The sequence below is a fragment of the Cervus elaphus genome, chromosome 11 (assembly GCF_910594005.1).
Source record: "Cervus elaphus chromosome 11, mCerEla1.1, whole genome shotgun sequence".
Lineage (NCBI taxonomy): Eukaryota > Metazoa > Chordata > Mammalia > Artiodactyla > Cervidae > Cervus > Cervus elaphus.
The window spans coordinates 96,636,001-96,657,367 of record NC_057825.1 but is presented as its reverse complement, the minus strand read 5'-3'; the positions used below and the strand labels follow the sequence as shown (position 1 = coordinate 96,657,367).

The 21,367-nt window shown below is 49.0% G+C and overlaps 1 protein-coding gene across 2 annotated transcripts in view; it reads left to right on the top strand.

Moving 5' to 3' along the window:
• The window catches only part of NPAS2 (neuronal PAS domain protein 2), a 192,723-nt gene that overhangs the window by 161,149 nt on the left and 10,207 nt on the right, over window positions 1–21,367 (top strand). For both annotated transcript variants that reach the window (XM_043918575.1, XM_043918574.1), the window contains exons 13-19: window positions 4,053–4,194; window positions 5,017–5,117; window positions 8,256–8,345; window positions 11,577–11,723; window positions 17,884–18,075; window positions 19,634–19,809; window positions 20,682–20,774. In XM_043918575.1, the coding sequence (XP_043774510.1) occupies window positions 4,053–4,194; window positions 5,017–5,117; window positions 8,256–8,345; window positions 11,577–11,723; window positions 17,884–18,075; window positions 19,634–19,809; window positions 20,682–20,774 (941 nt within the window). The remainder of the gene's footprint in view (window positions 1–4,052; window positions 4,195–5,016; window positions 5,118–8,255; window positions 8,346–11,576; window positions 11,724–17,883; window positions 18,076–19,633; window positions 19,810–20,681; window positions 20,775–21,367) is intronic.

Below are 21,367 nucleotides of genomic sequence, written 5' to 3'. Positions count from 1 at the left end.
GTCAATCTGTGAAGTCAGGATTTCTTATTGTGAGTTGAAGGACATATCCCAATTTAATTTTATGTCAAAATGTGGGAGGGAAGTTCATCTTAGAATTGATGAAACACAGTTCAAGTTCCAGCCTGCCCATGACCTAGAATCTAGAGTCTCTGGCCAGATATTGACACAACAGCAATGTGTGTGATAAAGGTCACACACAGCAATGGTCAGTTTATATTTTCTATGTGCTGGGAAACAAACAAAAAAAATCAATGTGATTTGCTTTATTGTGATACTCACTTTACTGCAGTCCGTGGACCATAGATGCATCTCTGGTCCATTAAGAACTGAGTTAGGAAGAGGAAGAGATCCCCTTTAGAGACCGGAATGCGTTTGCATCTTTGCTGAACCTCTCCCACTGACAGGCAAAGTGATGCTGCATTGTGCGGTGATTCCTCACCAGCACCATGGTACGACACCTCTGTCATTGTTCATGGACGTGTTTATTACCCAGCTCTGTCACAGGAATGCATCATATGTCATGTACAAGGCTGGGATTAAGTTCCTCATAGGCAGGTGTTCAACACAGCTGAAGATCAGGCACACTGTGGGTCATCCAGTCGGAAATTCATTATTAAGGTTTCCTATCGTTGGGGAATATTAGAGCCCAATGAAACTTCTCATCAACATGCACTTGTGTATAAACACACAGAGGACTCTTGAGAGTCCCTTGGACAGCAAGAAAATCAAACCAGTCACTCCTAAAGGAAATGAACCCTGAATATTCATTGGAAGGACTGATGCTGAAGCTCCAATACTTTGGCCACGTGCTGCGAAGAGCTGATTCATTGGAAAAGACCCTGATGCTGGGGAGGATTGAAGGCAGGAGGAGAAGGAGTTGGCAGTGGATGTGATGGTTGGATGGCATCATCAACTCAATGGACATGAGTTGGAGCAAACTCCAGGAGATGGTGAAGGACAGGGAAGCCTGGCGTGCTGCTGTCTGCAGGATCGCAAAGAGTTGGACATGACTGAGCAACTGAACAACAAACACAAATACAGTCTCAGGCTGTCAGATTCAGAAGTCCCTTTTAAAGTCACAGCTCCAGGACCATGCTTTTCAAACTCTCAGCAGTAATGGACCATTTGGATTTTTTATTTCAAATCTGTCACTGACGGATGCTCTATAAAATGCAGATTCCCCTGCTTGGGTGTGATGTATGGCAGATGGCTAGAAAAGTTTCTCAGCTCTTCCTCTCACTTCCTGCACTTACTTGTCTGCTGACCAGGCACACAGAATTCTCCTGGGACCCCACTCTAAAAGGTGGGATTTGGGGAAAAGCACTCTTCTTGCCTGGTCACATAAGACCCAGTGGTTACATAGGTTGTGAGAGCTGGACCGTAAAGAAAGCAGAGCGCCAAAGAATTGATGCCTTTGAACTATGGCTCTGGAGAAGACTCTTGAGAGTCCCTTTGACAGCAAAGAGATCAAATCAGTCAATCTTAAAGGAGATCAACCCTGAATAATCATTGGAAGGCCTGATGCTGAAGCTTAAACTCCAGTATTTTGGTCACCTGATACAAAGAACTGACTCATTGGGAAAGACCCTGATGCTAGGAAAGATTGAGGGCAGAAGGAGAAGAGGGTGTCAGAGGTTGCAATGGGGATGGCATCACTGATGCAATGGACATGAACTTGGGAAAACCCCAGGAGATGGTGAGGGTCAGGGAAGCCTGGCGTGTGCAGTCCATGGGGTTGCAAAGAGTCGGATACGACTGGGCGACTGAACAACAACTTCTTCCCTGGAGAATCCCATGGACAGAGGAGCCTGGTGGGCTACAGTCTATTGGGTCACAAAGAGTCAGACACAGCTGAAGCGACTTAGCTCACACGCACGCTGTGACCAGGCAGTAGGGTCTGAAAACAGACACTGAACCAAGCAAACCCAGACACACCCTGCGATTCTGTTTTGCACAAAGGCCTTTGTGGCTGGTAGCAATCATTTCAGGCCTGTTTGGGCACACTAAGGGTCCACCCTCACTGGAGGCCCAACTCAAAGGACAGGACTGTCATGTAGACTTAGACACAGGGATTTAAGACCTGAGGCCAGAGACACCAGCCTGTCCAAGCAGCCCAGGAATCTCACCATCCTCCTGAGAATAGGAAGGAGCCCGTCTCAGGAGAGTAATCATTATGTTTCTTCTTTAGCTTACAAATCACTAGAGTCATCTTCTTAGGCTGATGAGCCAGGTGGCACTTGTGATAAAGAACCCACCTGCCAGTGCAGGAGATGTGGGTTTGACCCCTGGGTCGGGAAGACCCCCTGGAGGAGGGCAGAGCAATCCTCTCCAGTATTCTTGCCTGGAAAATCCCACAGACAGAGGCACTTGGTGGGCTACAGTCCACAGGGTTGCAAAGAGTCCAACATGACTGAAGCGACTTAGCATGCATGCACGTGCGACACCTGAGCCAATGCAGGATAGAAAGGTGGTTCCTCGGGGCTGGAAAGTCACAGCTGCTTTCTCTTCATGCCATGCTCTTGAGGCAGAGGCACCCTGGGGGCCCAGCGACAGTTAGGATCCCGGGGTCAAGAACTGGAGACCTTTGCCCCTCAGCCTGTTCTGCACTCGGGTGCCTTGAGGCTGCAGAGGAAGAGCAGTGGGGAGACAGTGTCCAGAACAGTCCAAAGGCATCTGTCTGATTGGAGTATTTATTTTTTTATTTTTTAGATATTTGTTTCTTTGGCTGCATCAGGTCTTGGTTGTAGTACCTTCGTTGTGGGATCTTTATTGCAGGCTTCTCTAATTGCAGAGCTCAGGCTTCTCTCTCTAATTGGGGTGCACAGGCTTAGTTGCCCCAAAGTATGTGGGATCTCAATTCCCCAACCAGGGATGGAACCCACGTCCCCTGCATTGGAAGGCGGATTCTCAACCACTGGACCACCAGGGAAGTCCCAGAGTATTTTTCTTTTTTTAGATTTTCTTTTTAATGTGGACCATTTTTGAAGTCTTTATTGAATTTGTTACAGTATTGTTTTGGTTTTATGTTTGGTTTTTGACTGGGAGGCATGTGGTATTCTAGCTCGTGAGGCGTGTGAGCAGGGATTGAACCTGAGCCCCTGCATTGCATTGGAGGGTGAAGTCCTAACCGATGTCCAGGGAAGTCCCTCATTGGAGTATGAATAACCCAGTCCCACCAGCAACCTTATTTCTAGAATCTGTCTCTCCACCCGCCTTCAAGGAAAGCCAAGATTCTGGGCTGCTGCTGCTGCTGCTAAGTCACTTCAGTCGCGTCCGACTTTGTGCGACCCCATAGATGGCAGCCCACCAGGCTCCCCTGTCCCTGGAATTCTCCAGACAAGAACACTGGAGTGGGTTGCCATTTGCTTCTCCAATGCATGAAAGTGAAAAGGGAAAGCGAAGTCGCTCAGTCATGTCTGACTCCTAGCAACCCCATGGACTGCAGCCTACCAGGCTCCTCCATCCATGGGATTTTCCAGGCAAGAGTACTGGAGTGGGTTGCCATTGCCTGCTCCGAGATTCTGGGCATGAGGTGACAATTTTAAGGAAAAACAAAATGCCAGGTTAACTATGAAAATCTAAAATATCAAAATAGAAGGCAAGAACGTGTAATAAACACTGCTTACAGGCTGAAAAAAACCTGAAACTCAGTTGCTCAGTCATCTCCTACTCTTTGCAACCCCATGGACTGTAGCCCACCAGGCTCCTCTGTCCATGGGGATTCTCCAGGCAAGAATACTGGAGTGGGTTACCATGCCCTCTTCCAGGGGATCTTCCCAACCCAGGGTTTGAACCCAGGTCTTCCACATTGCAGGCGGATTCTTTACCATCTGAGCCGCCAGGGAAGCTACCAGGCCCTCAAAGATGCTAGATTATATATTTGTATAAGTAGTCCTCCTGAATGAGTTTGGAATTCTCTCCAAGCAGCTATAGTATTTCTCTCAGCATCCTTCAAGCTTTCCTACGTATTTAGAGGACAACTAAAATAACATAGCTCATTGCCGTGGTCTTGATGCTGAAACACGGACTCGGGGTGTGTGTGTGTGTTTCAGGACAAGGGCTCCAGCCTGGAACCTCAGCAGCACTTTAATGCACTTGACCTGGGCACCTCAGGCCTTAATACCAGTCACTCACCATCGGCCTCCTCACGAAGTTCCCACAAGTCCTCGCGCACAGCCGTGTCAGAGCCCACCTGTAAGTGAGACTCTGCAGAGGGCAGGGCGGTTGGGAGTATACACAGAGTCCCACCAGGGACCCCACATTCAAGGAGAAGCAGGGCAGTCCGTGGCATGAAGCTGAAGTCGCCATCTGGTCCCCACTCCTTGCTTTCTTTCCCGCTAGCTTCCTCCCCCCGCCCCGCCCCAGCCTGCTGCATGCTCTGGTTCCTCTGCTGCCCCACGAGGCCGACATACAGCAGGTGTCCTGCAGGCCTGGGGAGCCGTGTGATCAGGCAGGCGGCTGAACCACGCGGCGCACCTAAAGCCTGTGGGTGCTCCGCTGTCATCCCTCGGTTCCCCAGACGAGGCTGGAGGCTGGCAGAACTTCCGGGCCTCTCGGAACCACCCCCACTGCTGCTAGGCTTCCTTCATCAGATTCCAAGCAGGTCCATGTTTCATGCACACCGTGGTCACCCTCCCCCTCGTTTTAAAATTTTTATCTATTTATTTATTTATGGCTGTGCTGGGTCTTCACTGCTGTGTGCAGGCTTTCTCTAGTTGCAGCCAGCGGGGAGTCCTCTCCAGTTGCGGTGCGCGGGCTGCTCATTGCGGAGGCTTCTCTTGTTGCAGAGCACGGGCTCTAGGGCTCGCGGGCTTCAGCCGTGGGCCCAGTGGTTTTGGCGCACGGGTATCATTGCCCCGCAGCCTGTGGAATCGTCCCACACCAGGGATGGAATTTGTGTCCCTTGCCTTGGCAGGATTCTTAACCACTGGACCACCAGGGAAGTTCTCTCCCCCTCTTTTGATAAGAGAGCTGTTAAGTGTGTGCAAGTCTGCAAGGTGCCATGTTTTCTTGCAGCCACTCCAAGCAAGCTGAGGGCAGAGGCCAGCACCCCGGCTTTGCCCAGATCGGCCCAAGAGCTCCCAGTGCCAGGACTCAGCCAGGCAGCCGCGATGCCGGTATGTGTGTGACCCCAAACTTTCCCCCTAGACTGTGCTACAGCACTGCAGGGGCCTGCCAGGCCACGGGACTGCGGGCGGCATCTTCCTAGAGAACACGCTGTGCTTAGAGACTGTGGGTGGTGGGCGGGGGTGGGAAGCTAAGTAGCTTAATTGGCAACTAATTTGAAACACTCTGATCCCAAAATTAACATGGATGTATATCCACAGAGTGCAAAATCCAAAGGAGTTTTAAAGCTTGAAACTTCAAACCTGGGGGGTCCCATCCCCAGAGCCTCTGGGGGTACATGATCAGGACCCTCCCATTTTGGACCCCTATTCCCAGTGAAAATGTCTAAGAAGCTTGGTGTCAACAAAAATGTTCCTTGGCATATATTGGGTTGCCCAAAAAGTTTGTTTGGGTTTTTCCATTCCATCTTATGTAAAAGCCAGATGAACTTATTGGTCAACCCAGAATCAGGCAGCATCCTTCATACATGCCAGGCCTCTCCAGGACTCATTGGAAAAGACCCTGATGCTGGGAAAGATTGAGGGCAAGAGGAGAAGCGGATGACAGAGGATGAGATGGCTGGATGGCATCACTGACTCAATGGACATGAGTTTGAACAAGCTTCCAGAGATGGTGAAGGACAGGGAAGGCAGGTGTGCTGCAGGCCAGGAGTCCCAAAGAGTCAGACGTGAGTGAGTGACTGAAGAACAACCACTCCAGGGTGTCAGGGAACGTGGCCTCCTAGAAAGCACACTGGCTGGATGCAGAGTCACTGATGTACATACACTACTCCGGTCATCCATCACAAGCTGCCAACCACGCCACACTCAGTGGCATAAAGCTTCCAGGATTTTCCATGTTCACAGATTCTGAGTCAGAAATTCAGAAAGGGCACAGTGGGGGTGACTCCTGTCTGCTGCCTGGTGTTGGAGGGCTCCCCATTCAGGGCTGGGAGGTCCACATCCCCGGCCTGTGCATCCCCAGCTGAAGGCGGGCTCAGCCAAGAGCATCTTCTGTTGACCTGCGTGGGCGTCTCCATGCCATCCTCCCAGCAAGGCTCCGGGTTCCAAGACAAAGACTCTGGAGAAGGACCGCCCACGAGAGCCAAACACAAGCCACCTGGCCTTCCTCCCCTTCAAGTCCCAATACATTACCTCCACCATCCCGCTGGGTCAGAGTAGTCACAAGCTCACCCATGGAGTGGGACACAGACCTTGCTTTTGAGGGGGAAAGTGTCCTCAAATTTGGGGGTCACATTCAGATAGTTGCCAAGTGCCTTCTTCCCATCCCTGGCTGACATTTTGCAGATGGGAATGAAGTCACTAGGTTTTCCCAGTGGCTCAGCAGTAAAGAATCCCCTTGCAATGCAGGAGTCACAGGAGACCCAAGTTCAGTCCCTGGGTTGGGAAGATCCCCTGGAAGAGGGCATAGCAACCCACTCTAATATTCTTGCCTGGGAAATCCCATGGACAGAGGAGCCTGGCGGCCTACAGCCCATGGGGTCGCAAAGAGTCAGACACGACTGAGCAACTGAGCATGCATAAAGGGCCAAAAACGTGAGAGTCTACCGTCTGAGCTCCTGGTCCCTGGAGACCACCTCTTTTCTTGAACACCTCTAAACCTTTCTTCATGGGCTTCCCAGGTGGTCAGTGGTAAAGAACCCACCTGCCAATGCAGGAGACACAGGTTCAATCCCTGGACTGGGAAGATCCCCTGGGAGAGGGAATGGCTACCCACTCCAGGGTTCTAGCCTGTTAAATCCCATGGACAGAGGAGCCTGGCTGACTACAGTCCATGGGGTCACAAAAAAGAAACAACTTCGCAACTAAATGACAACGAACCTTTCTTCTTAACTGCTCCTCAAATTTTCCACTTGTTCAGGAATACTGAAAATACAGTATGCACAGTGAAGCAAAAAGGCTTGGACTCATGCCACCTGCTTCAAATATCACTCACTTCATCTATTTAGTAACTATGTGGCTCTCAGTAAGTTAACTAACCTGTGTCTAGGTTTGGGAATAATCATAATACCTTCTAGCTTGAGAATTGAGTGAGTTAACACATCAAAGAGAGTACCAGGTGGTGGCAGAGACTCTAGAAATGGGCCACAGCTAGAAATAGTAATAGATGAGGAAGCTGAAACTCAGAGAGGTGGACAGAAGAGCTATTTGAACTCAGGTCATCCAGTTCCAAGCCTGGCTTTCTAGCCACTGTAGCAAACTGCTCTTCTAACAGCTTCGGGTGGCAGGGTTCCTCCACCCAGTTGAGCAATGGAACAAAATTGGGAGAATCGGAATCAGCCCCTAGGACTCTCATTCAAAACAAGCTGCTCTGCCCCCAGTGCTGTCCTGGGGGGCAACTTGCCATTGGACCTGCTTTTCATAGCCCCCAGGGCCTGGGGCAATGATGGAATAGCTTCAGAAGAATCTTTTTACTTTTAAAAATTCTCAAGAGCTTCATGAAGCTGAGGGTTGCGTTTCTTGTTTCTACACATTGTTCTCCCCCAATTCTAGTCCATCCCCCCACAGCCCCCTGCCCACAAGGTCTGGGATTCAGCTGACCTTGCAGGACTCTCTCCACCAGATTTCAGCAGTGTCTGGTGAAAATGCAGCCACAAATAGTGCCTGGGCAAGGCAGTGATAGAGAGCGTGCCGGTGCATCTGTCCACGTTAGTGTGAGTGTTGAGCCGAAAGGCCACACGGAGCCAACACTGGTTATGAGTTCCCGTTCTTTCTGCTGCACAACACCGCTGAGAAAGTATCAGTTTAGGAAAAGACCAACCAAACCCACCAAGAATGGAGCCAAGAACAGGAGGGGAGGGAGGGTGGCGTGACAATGCCCACCTCCGGCTGGTGGTGGTGATTCTGCAGAACACACCACGGTGGGAACGTCGGGCCTGAGTGGTCCTAGGACCCCCACCTGTTACCAGCTGTGTGTCAGCTCTGACTCCATTCCCTGCAAGGGTAATAGCCTGTGACCCCACCTTTTCAGGGGAACATATACCTTCCAGAAGTGAGCGATCCACTCTAGGGCCGAAGGGCCTCCTTGAAGCCAGAGAGCCCAGCTGGCTGAGAGACGGGGCCCCATCACTTCTGTAATAACCCCGAGAAGCTTATATGTATCAAAGCCACCCTCTCTCTCTCCCCCAGGCCCCCTTGCCAGCCCCAGCGTCCTGTGACCTCACACAGCAGCTCCTGCCTCAGACCATCTTGCAGAGCCCACCTGCCCCGGTGTCACAGGTGAGTCTGGGACTCAGGGCAAGGGTGACCCAGCGAGGCACTTCCTTGAGACAGGATGCTGAAATCCACTGGAGGGTGTGGGTACACTGGTGCCAACATACAGGCTCCAGACCAAGGCCCCCAAAACGAGACTCTTTCTCCCCACGTGCAGGCAAGGCCTGTTGAGTTGTGGACCTCCCCCCTTCCCCTGCCTCTCCCCGCTGTCCTCATCTCCGTCCATCCTCCCATTGATCTTCCCCGGCATCTATCTCTCAATCCTGTCAACAATCTTGCTTCATCCCTTGACCACTTTTCTGTGTTCCTCTCATTTTTCATGACTCCTGATTGATCACAATATTTTAGAGAAGGTCTGAGTTAGGACAAATGTCATAGGAAGACTCTACAAGGATTTAAAAGCTCTGAGTCCAGTACTATAAATACCACATTTTTAAAAAAAATAAAGGATCAGGGCTTTGCGGAGTAATTCCTGCTTTGTTTCAACAACATTCAATGAGTTACTATTTGGGTCAGTCAGGGAGTGAGTGTGAAGGAGGCAAGGATGCTTGTCACAGGGCCCTCACTTTTGGACTCAGAGTTGAAGGGAGAGATGCTCATGTGAACAGAGAAGCTACCATGCAGTGTGTGTTTTTATAGAACAAGTTAAAAAAAAAAATGTATATATATATTCTGCCTGTGGAACTCCAAGAGCAGTTGAGCTGACTGGTCAGACCTCAGATTTCAATTCTTTTGTGGGATATTGAATTTTGCCCCCTCCCTGGCCACAAGGGGGTCCTGGAGGCAGTCTATCAACATGTGCCCCCGGCCATACTCTTGCTAAAATGTAGAGTCTGTCTTGCTGCCAATCTGGCACCACTGATGAAAATCTTTTCAGAACATATGCCTGTCCCATTAACAGCGGCCTCGTATGTTTTCCTAGAATAAGAAAGACACATGCTAGCATGTGCCTCTTGCTAGAGTTAGGCTTAAGGAAGGATATAAAACCAACCCATGCAGAATTGACTAACATGCTCTCTGTTCATCCTCATTAGGAAAAAAAAGAATTATTTTTCTGTCTTCAAATTCCCAAGGCACATTTGGTAGAAAGTAACTTCTTTTACCCACAGGCCCTTGAAATGAGAATTCCTTTGACTTGTGAGTCTTCCATAGGAAAGAATGTCTTTGTTTTATAATAAGTCATGGTGTGATGAAGGCCCTTTTTGAATTCTAATTTTTCATATATTGAACCTCATTTTAATTAACACTAACAGTTCTTAGTCTCTTAGGCATATTATACTTAATAGCTGTATTCTTTAAGAGGTTCTTGCATAATGCTGTCCTTTCATGTCAGACAGTTTTTCTCATGCCTACTCATGTGAAAAATGAGATTCTGCAGTTTTTTCTTTCCCCTCACTGATGTTATCACTGAGGGACCCCATCAGGGAAAGGGGAAATATAAAATAAAATCCAAACTCTGGGAAATTGGCTATCTGGGTAAGTGATGCTTTTGCTTCATGGTGTGTTGCTAACGTGTCTCTAAGTTGGGATAAAACTCTTAATCAAAAAGGCCATGATCAAGAATATAACAAGACTGGAGACTGTTATACAGAGTGAAGTAATTCAGAAAGAGAAAAGCAAATATTGCATATTAACATATATATATATATATATATATATATATATATATATATGGAATCTAGAAGAATGGTACAGATGGACCTATTTGCAAGGCAGCAATGGAGACACAGACTTAGAGGATGGACTTGTGGATACAACAGGAGGAGAGAGTGGGACGAATTGAAAGCGTAGGGTGGAAGTATATACGTTACCATATGTAAACTAGATAGCCAATGGGAATTCGCTGTATGATGCAGGGAGCTAACCTGGTGCCTGTGACAAACTAGAGGGGTGGGATGGGACAGCAAGTGGGAGGGAGGTTCAGGACGGGAGGGAACATGTGTGTACCTGTGGCTGATTCATGTTGGTGTATGGCAGAAACCAATACAACATTATAAAGCAATTATCCTCCAATTAAAAGTAAATAAATTTTAAAGAAAGAATATAACAAGAGATTTGCGTCTGGGGATTCCTGGAATGCCTTAGGAAAATAAGAATAATACTAGAAGTAATTAACACTCGTGAAATTTGGTGCTGAGCCCTCACTGATGACTGCCTCCAGCCGCCTCATTGTTTCCCTTGGGAGCCAAGGGGCAGTCCAGAGCATCCTCTCTGGACATGGGTGTTATAGCCTGGACAGTCTCCAGACTTTAGGGAACCCAGCGCAGGAGCTTTTGTCTTTTGTTGTCTTAACTGAATACCTGATAGACCTTTTCTTTCTCAATCGAATTCTCTTTCAAAATCCTAGCTTGGTGTTTTGATCAGTGAGATTTCTGAGCAAGATTTTTGTGATACGGTTGGTATAGAGCAGATATTTTTAAACAAACGTTTAGGAGCGGATTTTTAACCAATATTTTTTATTGAAGTGTAGTTGATTTACAATGTGTTAATTTCTGATATGCAACAAAGCAATTCACTTATATGTGCGCTCGTGCTAAGTCGCTTCAGTTGTGTCCAACTCTTTGCAGTCCTATGGACTGTAGCCTGCCAGGCTCCTCTGTCCATGGAATTCTCCAGGCAAGAATACTGGAACAGGTTGCCATTTCCTACTCCGGGGGATCTTCACAACCCAGGGATCGAACCTGCATCTCTTATGTCTCCTGCATTGGCAGGCAGGTTCTTTACCACTAGTGCCACCTGGGAAGCCCATATATGTATGTATATATTCACATTCCATACGAATCCTAATGCTGGCCCTCCCAGACTAACAGTGCATTAGCTCCTCTGTCCGTGGAATTCTACAAGTAAGAATACTGAGGTGGACTGCCATTTCCATCTTTCAGGGATCTTCCCAACCCAGGTCTCCTGTATTGCAGGTGGGCTCTTTACTGTCTGAAGCCCATACATATACACAGTCTATATGAATCCCAAAGCTGGCCCTCCCAGATGAGAGTGCAAAGAATTAGACCTGCAGGTCCTCAAGGGCCTGAGAAAAGCTCACAGGGGAGTCCCAGGGCCACCCCCACCCTTATCCAGAGCCCGTGCCCATGGGCAAGCTCCCCAGCAGTGGGTCAGGGATGCTGCAAAGAGAGGGAAAGGCCCTGAAAGTGCACGGGCCACTCAGAGCAACAGCAATATCCGTCTGCATGGCTGAAATAGCGCTCTCACTGGGTTCTGTGTCTTGACCCCACCTTCAAGTTTTCAGCACAGCTCAGCATGTTCCAGACCATCAAAGACCAGCTGGAGCAGCGGACACGCATCCTGCAAGCCAACATCCGGTGGCAGCAGGAAGAACTGCACAAGATCCAGGAGCAGCTCTGCCTGGTTCAGGACTCCAACGTCCAGGTGATGCCCCTTACTGGGCCAGCGGTCCCCGGGCTCTGTGCTTCCCACCGCTGTGTGATGTGTCCTAATCCACCCTTTCAGGGCAGCCAGGACTCCCTCCAAGGTTCACTAGGCTGCCTTACTGTGCCCTGCCTCCTGAACAAACTGGAATCTCTACCAGTGAACTGCAAGTAAGGAGCCCCACCGCCACCATCCCCGGCTCCAGGCCAAACGTAAAATTCACATGACAGCCTTTTCACTCACCCCTCACTCTGTTGGGCACACATTTCCTGTGCGGCCTGCACTTTGTTTCATGTGTTTGGTGGTTAGTCACCCGTACAGACACCAGCCTCCCTCCCATGGAGTTTTAAACTCCCCAGCACCTGTGTGACTGCTCTCCGAGCACCCAACCCAGGCTGCTGACAAAGAGATGGTCTACTCTTTGCTCCCATCCAAAACATGAATGCAGGGAGACACGAATCTGTGCCCATTGCCCCCTGCAGGGGGGCTGTCCAGGAGCCAGAGACTAGAGGTCAGCACCCCCAGGCCACCCCCATTGCAGCATGGCAATTGGGGTTCCCTCTGACAGCAGCTGCTTTTAATTGGACCCCACCCCACCCCAGCCCCAGATGTCACTTCTTTGAATCCTATCTGAAAATTCCTTTCTGGAGGGAAAAACTATATATATTGGATCTCTTTCAAGGTTAAATTATTTTTACCAAGTTTCATTTAAATCAATCCAGGACTGTTTTTCTTCCAAAGAGCATTCTTTGGGCCCAGCCTTTGATTGTAAATGTAGCCAACCTTGGAGTCTGCCCTGAGTGAGGTAAGCCTTGGCACCCACCTAGGTGGGAACAGATAGAAGCAAAAGAGACCCCTGAGGGAAGTGGCTAGGGCACTGACCCTGCCGTCCACTCCACCCCCCATGCCCCAACCATCCATGCAACCTCTCCTGTGGACATAAGAACACCTTGAACTGACATGAACACAGGGTAGTACAAAGGTGTTGGGCAGCCTGGAGACTCCTAGAGACAGCCATCCTGCCTCCCTGGATCCCCACAGATGTTCCTGGTGGGCTTTACTTATGCTCTAAACCCGGGGCTGCCCTCTTTGGACTGGCCAGCCCTGCCCACAAGCCTTTGCCCCGCCCACAGCCCTGTGCTCCACCTATAACCCTTCGCCCCGCCCACAGCCCTGTGCTCCGCCTATAACCCTTTGCCCCGCCCACAGCCCTGTGCTCCGCCTATAACCCTTCACCCCGCCCACAGCCCTGTGCTCGGCCTATAAACCTTCGCCCCGCCCACAGCCCTGTGCTCCGCCTATAACCCTTCGCCCCGCCCACAGCCCTGTGCTCCCCCCAACCTCCTGAGTGACATCCCCAAGTTGCCAAGGGACAGTACTGCAGCACTTATGTGAAGACACAAGGGGTCATCAAAGTGCCTTGATCTTGGTCCTCACCAATCCAGGGTCTAGTGACTAGAATTCCTGACTCTAATGACTTGAATAGAATTTTTACTTTACCAGGAAGAGGGCACTGAGCCAGAAACTGCTAAAAGCAAGGTGGGCGGATGAATATCCGCCTCGGAGCCCAGACTTCTCTATTTTCAAAGCTGAACTCTGAAGTGACAGGGACACAAGGCTATCTCTTTTGCTCGCTGGTACGAAGCGTTATTATTTTTCTTCCTCCTGACAGTGCATTTTGTTGACCCCCAAGGTCTAGCACCTGAGCTTTGTGAGTGATGACGTGGGCACCAGGGCTCCACGTGTTATTCCGCTGGTTTCTTCCCTTACGTTATCTTTGCAGTGGAATTTTCCAATGAGCTTGGAAATCCACAGTTAAACCAGAGAACGAGTCCTCAAAGAGTCTTTTTTCATGTATTTTTGCACGTTTAAGGATTTAAAGAGATACGTTCCGAAATGTTCAGGCAAAATGTGTTTTTTTTTCTTAAAAAATAAGTGAGTCAAGCATAAAAGATAAGCAAGTAAAAATTACTCCAATCCTCCCAAAAAAAGTGGGAGGATAGATTAAATAAGAGCAAAACGTGGATAATTGCTGAAGCCTAGCATTGATATATGGGGTTTCATTATACAGTATCTATTTTCTGTACTTCTGAAATGTTCTGTAATAATAAGTCTGTGTAAAGCTAAGCATATAAGAACGATGAAAACCACATGTGAGCAATAGGATTAGTTTGGTGGAAAATTAAAGGTGTTTTTTTTTTTTTCTCAGATGACTTTGCCCACTTGAATCAGGCTTTCTATAAAACTGACTCCAGAGCACTGTTGAGAAGTCATCTTCTTAAGCCATACAATTCTCCTTTACTGTCACTAAAGCAGGGGCGTGGACATGGACAGTAGCAAATCCTACCCCTTCCCACTCCCCCCAGGTCCATTATTCCCAACTTCAGTGGATTTTTCCCTACCTATTCCATTGGCTTGGAGCTTCATTGAGTCTATGTAGGCCTGAGGTGCTTGCTAAGTATATTTTTTTTTTCCAAAAAAGATTGGGTTATGAGGGAGACATTCTCAGGATGTGGTGTTTGCACCTAGATAGGATCATGAAGGGTGCTACATAGAGAGCTGTTCAGCTGAAAAGCTGTCACCTCTGCGTCCTTGGGAGGGCACCTCTTAATTTATTTTTGAGAGTACTCATGCCCTCTACTGGCGACGCCAAGAAATATAGAGAAGGACACCTGTGGCGATGGCAGATGTGTTCTCTGATTGGTTCTTTCATCCATCTTTCTATCAGTCCATCCTTCCACCCTTCTTTCCATCCCTCTGTCCACACACCTATCCATTCATCCACCATCCATCCCCCCATCCATCCACACACCACCCACCCACCCCTCCACCCTGCCATCCATCCATCCATCTAGCAGACACCCAGTATGTTCCAGGCAATTGGTTAGGTACTGTGGGGACACAGGAATAAACAGAATAAGGTTTCTGCCCTCAGAGAACATACATCAACGGGACAGAGTAGCAGACCCAGCAGTCTCTGCCTTAACACAAACATAAACAGGCTCCCTTCTTTGAGCAAAACTTGATTTGTTTGTTCGTTTATTTATTCTATTCATTCTCTTCTAAGTTTTTTTCTTTTTTTTTTTTTAACTGTGTCTTTGCTGTGCTCAGGCCCCTCTCTAGTTGCAGTACACAGGCTTCTTATTGTGGTCGCCTCTCCTGCTGCAGAGATGGGCTCTAGGGTGCGAGGGCTCAGTAGTTGTGGTTGCACAGGCTTAGTTGCTCCATGGCGTGTGGGTGGGATCTTCCCAGACCAGTGGTCAAACCTATGTCCCCTGCATTGGCAGGCAGATTCTTACTCACTGGACCACCAAGGAGGTCCTCAGATAGTTTTTATATGCCTAAAGAGGCAAAGGAGCAAAAGGAACTCCTTTTTTATTTTAAATATTGTTATCCCCTAACATTTATTGAGCACCTAGGATTATGCCTCAGCATAAATCCCATTAAATCTTTTATGAGGTATATGGTGTTAACGGTACTGTTTTATTAGTGAGGAAACTAACAGTCAATTTGAAGTTTTTGAAAATTGCCCAAGTTCATACCACTAGCATGTGGTGGGGTTGGAATTTGAACTAAAGTCTGTGGGATTTAAGCTAGATGATACTGCCTACCATAAATAAAGGTTGCATTTGTCTGAACTCTAATCAGAAGGTAAATTGTATATCACCAGAAAAATGTTTGCTATTTAGTTTGAATACTGGGTTTTTGCTGTAATGTAAATTACCTCGTGTGCTATGAATAAGCCAGCTTGCTGAGGTTGTGTAAAGCACTAATTCTGAACATTCGGGTATTGGATCTGAGAGGATGGAGAGCCAGAAAATTCTTCTTAACTTCTAAAGTGACAAAGAGCCTTCAGTCGAAATTGCAGGTTTTTCTGGTGGGTTGGGGCAGGAAGGAAAGTGGGGAGACTCGCCTGGTGGTGTGGCTGGAGGGGCATTAGATGGTCATCTTGCTCAGGGCTTGACACACCCTATGGAGCAGATGCTGGAACTGATTAAGCATCCGCCTGGCGCGATTCCACAGCTGTCGTTCCAAAACCACCCTGTCACTCAGCACGTGTCAGCATGTCAGTTCCATACTGGGTGTGAGGTTATGCCACCCTGAATGCAGGAATTCAGGGCAAAGTTCTAGACGATCAGGGGGGAGAGTCTTTCAGCCCTCAGAGCTAAGGATCTAAAAATGGAGTGGGATACGGCTTGTCAAGAATCTGATACAGATAATGGAAGTGAAAGTGTCAGTTGCTCAGTCATCTCTGACTCTTTGTGACCCCAGGGACTATAGCCCTCCAGGCTCCTCTGTCCATGGAATTCTCCAGGCCAGAATACTGGAGTGGGTTGCCATTCGCTCCTCCAGGGGATTTTCCTGAGCCAGGGACTGAACCCAGGTCTCCTGCATTCCAGGCAGATTCTTTACCGTCTGGGCCACCAGGGAAGCCCATAGTATAAATAATACCAGTTTTTAATGCCCAAGAGGAGCTTTTGTTAGAAAAAGCTAGTCACAGGTCTTAAGTTTAAAGTATGATAGAAATTACTAAAGTTCTCTTTCTTAAACCTTTACAGTCAATCCACAGATTACATTTTATTTACATATCTACTGACGTGGCCAAAAATACCAGTGCTTCTACTTGTGTTCACATTCAATTAATTTATAAATTTGACAAATGGTAAATAACATTCATTATGACAACCATTAATTTACAAATTTAATGTAGCTTAACTTTTCAGACAGTTCATGTTCCTGGCTAGGCAGACTTACAAACCTAAGAAGTAAATCTTTCTGGGCCCTTAAGGAATTCTCTTTAAAAAATCTTTTATTTCTGTATTATTTCTGGCTTTTCTGGGGCTTTGTTGCTTCAAGCAGTCTTTCTCTAGTTGTGGCAAATGGGGGCTTCTTTTTGTTGGGGTGTGCAGGCTCCTCACGGCGGGGGCTTCTCTTGTGGACCACAACCTGTAGGTGCATGGATCTCAGTAGCTGTGGCTTGTAACCTCAGTAGTTGAGGCTCACGAGCTTAGTTACGCGATGAGGCAAGTGGCATCTTCCCAGACCAGGGATCGAACCTGCATCCTGTGCATTGGCAGGCAGATTCTTTAGCATTGAGCCAACAAGGAAGTCCTTAAGGAATTGTTTTAAATTGGATACACCAAATTTATAAACAGAGTAGACCAAGGTTCTCATAACCTTTTAAACACTCTTTACAAACTGGATCAAATTCTCTTAAACCTTTGCCATTAAAACCACCAGGCTGGGCTGGTGCACTGGGATGACTCAGAGGGGAGGGATGGGATGGGAAGGAAGGTGGGAGAGGGGTTCAGGATGGGGAACACATGTAAATCCATGGCTGATTCATGTCAATGTGTGGCAAAAACCACTACAATACTGTAAAGTAATTAGCCTCCAATTAATAAAAACAAATGAAAAAACTAAATTAAAAAAAAAAACTACCAGGCTGATAAAGCTGTGCTTATTGAATGTCTGAGGCATACTAAATAACACTTAGAGACTAGTGTGGTGATTGTAAAACTTTTCTTAAACATCATTTTAAAGTTCATGGACTTGATGTTATGTCATCCTTTGGAGTTACCTGCCTTCTTGGGAATGCAGAGGCACCTAGTTAACCAGGGCAGAACTGCCCTCTCAGCCGGGAGCTGGATGGATGGTACAAACCATAGGATGGGTACAGATGGTGGTCACTGGTCAGAGATGCAAGCCTGGGCATAGGTCCTACTGCCAGGACGATGCATCCCCCACCACCAGTCAACCAGCCCTCTGCCACCATGATTGTGTTATTCCTTCCATTCACAAGATGTTTCTCCTTCTAATAAGAAAGTGACAAGCCAGTACAGACTAAATGAGCCTGTACACCTGGGTGGCACACCTGGGTCTCAGCATCTTTCACACTGTTAGACCCGCGTCACTGGACCAGAGCCTTCTTGAGGGCCAGGTGGCATCCCTGCCACCGGCTGCCCTCTCTGGTTCACGCACTCTGCGGGTGGCCTCCCAGGCACTCACTGTCTCCACGTCCAGTGGGTGAACCTTCCCAGGCAGGTCAGTGTGAGTGAGAAAGCTGCCATTGTGCCGGGCATAGGCAGGCCATACAAAGAAGGGGCGGGCCCGTGCGGGCAGTGATCACAGCCTTACAGCGTTTCTGTTGTGCTTCCAGATGTTTCTGCAGCAGCCAGATGGATCCCTGAGCTTCAGCAGTGCCCAGCGGTCGGAGACTCAGCAGCAGCTCCAGCAGAGGTCCGGCCCAGGTCCCCAGCTTGTGGCCAGCCCGCAGCTTCCGGGGCAGATACCCTCTGCCCAGGTCACGAACCAGCACCTGCTAAGAGAATCGAGTGTGATATCGACCCAGGTAAATGTGCTCATCTCCAGACTCAGCCCCTGTCACCAGCAGATGGTCTTCACCAATCAGAAATCTACTCCTATGACCAGAGCTGGATAGTCATGATGGGGTTTTTCTTGTCTTTGTCACTTTGAAGTCCCAAGTTCTACTGGTTCCCTTCTGTGTTTTATCACTATATTAAAATGCTTTCAAGGCATCATGCAGCTGGAACGTTCAGCTCTGATTCTGAGCTTGGCTGAAGGTAGAAATGGCCATCTCTGACATGCATGCTGAAAGCCACACATCCCCACATATGGGGACAGACATGTGTCCTTGGTGGCCATTATCGACCCTGGCTTTAGGCTTCACACCTGCCAGTGCAGGAGACATGAGACAGAGGTCTGATCCCTGGGTCAGGAAGACCCCCTGCAGGAAGAAATGGCAACCCACTCCAGTATTCTTGCCTGGGACATCCCACGGACAGAGGAACCTGGCAGGCTACAGTCCATAGGGTCACACAGACATGACTGAAGCGGCTTAGCATGCACGCACACGTGTGAAGTTATCCACTTCTGTCTACCATCCCTTTCTGCAGAGTCACCATGTGCCTCCTGGTCCCCCAGATTCCCTCTCAAGCCCTGCCCTCACAGTCATTACCACTTACTGCAAGCCACCAGTGACCTTGCATCTGACAGGGTCACCCATCAATCAGTGGCACTTGATCCCAATGGATTCAAGAAGTTCTGAGCCCCTGCTTCCAAACCATTACAGCTTGGAAGGCTGGATACAGCTTTTCCTGAAGCCTCTTTTATTTATACACATAATCATGGATTTGGGCTTCCCTGGTGGCTTGGCACGGAGAAGGCAATGGCACCCCACTCCAGTACTCTTGCCTGGAAAATCCCATGGACGGAGGAGCCTGGTAGGGTGCAGTTCATGGGGTCACTGAGAGTCAGACAGGATTGAGCGACTTCACTTTCACTTTTCACTTTCATGCATTGGAGAAGGAAATGGCAACCCACTCCAGTGTTCTTGCCTGGAGAATCCCAGGGACGGGGGAGCCTGGTGGGCTGCCATCTATGGGGTCTCACAGAGTCGGACACGACTGAAGCAACTTAGCAGCAGCAGCAGGTGGCTCGGCAGTAAAGAATCCACCTGCCAGTACAGGAGACATGGGTTTGATCCCTGGGTCAGGAAGACCCCCTGGAGAAGTGAATGGCAACACACTATAGCATTCTTGCCTGGGAAATCCCAGGCAAGAGGAGGAGGAGCCTGGTGAACTACAGTCCATGGGGTTGCAAAGAGTCACACAGGACTTAGGAACTAAATAACAACACATCATGGATTCAGTAATGGCATGCCTGCCCCAAGCCTGTCACTGTCCTTTAAATCCCAAAGGGTTTAAAGAATCCTTGACATGCTTACAGTCCCAACAGGAAAGCCAGTCATAACACCAAAACATCATAATGATGGTCAGTGGGCCCTAAATGTTCAGAAAGGCCTAAGCGGGTAAAAGAAAGAGGTTCTGGGGAGGTAACACCTGAGTTGAGCTGAAGGTTTACCTTTCTTGTTTCGATGGTTGCTCCAGGGTCCAAAGCCATTGAGAAGCTCACAGATGATTCAGGGGAGCAGCCTGACACCCCAGTTTAGCAGTACCACCACTGCGCTCCCGTCGGCTCTGAGCCTGACCACGCCAGCTTCCGCCTCCCAGGAGGCCCCCCAGGGCCAACCCAGCCCGGACTTCAGCCATGACCGGCAGCTCAGGTATAGACTCTGTCCTTGTTGGAAAGGTAACTGAGACATAGTTTTACACTGTTCATCTTGGCTCTCTGCTGAAGATGGAGGCAGAGTTTAGACAAATAGACTCTAAATCCTCTGCAGTTTTTTAAATTGAATTTTTAATTTTGTATTGGAGTCCCTGGTCGCTCAGCCGGTGAAGAATCTGCCTGCCAATGCAACAGACCCAGTTCTGATCCCTGGAGAAGGCAATGGCAACTCACTCCAGTATTCTTGTCTGGAGAATTCCATAGTCAGAGGAGTCTGGCGGGCTATAGCCCATGGGGTCACAAAGAAACAGATACGACTGAGCAGCTAACACTTTCGCTTTTTTCATGAAGCTGATTAACAATGTTGTGGTTTCAGGTGGACAGCAAAGGGACTCAGTCACACATACACATGTGTCCACTCTCCCCCAGACTCCCCTCCTATCCGGGCTGCCACGTGACATTGAGCAGAGTTCCTTGTGCTGTACAGTAGGTCCTTGTTGGTGATCTATCCTAAATATAGCCGTGCATACATGTCTATCCCCAACCCCCCCAACCATACCCTCATCCTTCCCCCTGGCAACCGTAAGTTTGTTCTCTAAGTCTGTGAGTCTGTTTCTGTTTTGTAAATAACTCACTTGTTAATCAACTCTGCAATTGATCTCAGCTCATGAAGTGACAGGACAGGGCTGGGGTCTCGATGGCCAGAGGAAGAGACCTGCTGCATGAAGGATCCTCTGGAACAGAGCAGCAGGGGTTCTGTGGGGCCAGCCAGAAAGGGTCCAGTGAGACTCGGCAGGCGCGGATTGGCCGGTTGGTCCACAGCTTGGGTAGTGATCACAGTTTCCCATTTCTCTCCTCCTTGGCTCCAAGGCTACTGCTGAGCCAGCCCATCCAGCCCATGATGCCCGGATCCTGTGATGCCAGGCAGCCCTCAGAGGTCGCGAGGACCGGACGGCAAGTCAAGTAGGTGGCCCAGGTTGGGGAGGGGCGGGGCAGAGAGCCACACTGAGTGGTCTCAGGCTGCAGGGTTTCGTCTGCCTGGACCAGCCACCCCCCTGCAAGTCGGGCACTGCAGGGAGGATCCACACGTGCCCACACCTTTCTAAAGGACTCCTCCCCTTAGCTGTTCTTCCTCCATTTCCTGTGTCAAGAGAGAAAACTTCATGTCAGCTTTCCAGGCTGGGAACAAGACCTGAAGGAGACAATTCTTTACATGCCAAGTTCATCACTGTCTTCCCATCTGTGCAGGGCTAAGGGGTAACATCCCAGGTAAATGGAGTCTTACAGAGCCTTGTCCCCCTTCCCCAGGGCCCTTGTGCAGCTCCGGCTGGCCGCCCGGTGCTGGCAGATGCCCCCACATGAGGTTCCAGGGATGGGCCCTGAACTGTGACCCTGTGCAGACGTGGGGCCCTCCTGCCCCCCAGACATGGAGCCTTCTCTCTCTCCTCACCCCGGGCTCTTCATTTGCCACCCCCAGTACCTGGAGCAGCCATGCTGAGCCAATTTCATTACGAGGGACGGAGGTTTACTGGAACCAGAGGACTGAATCCTTGAAA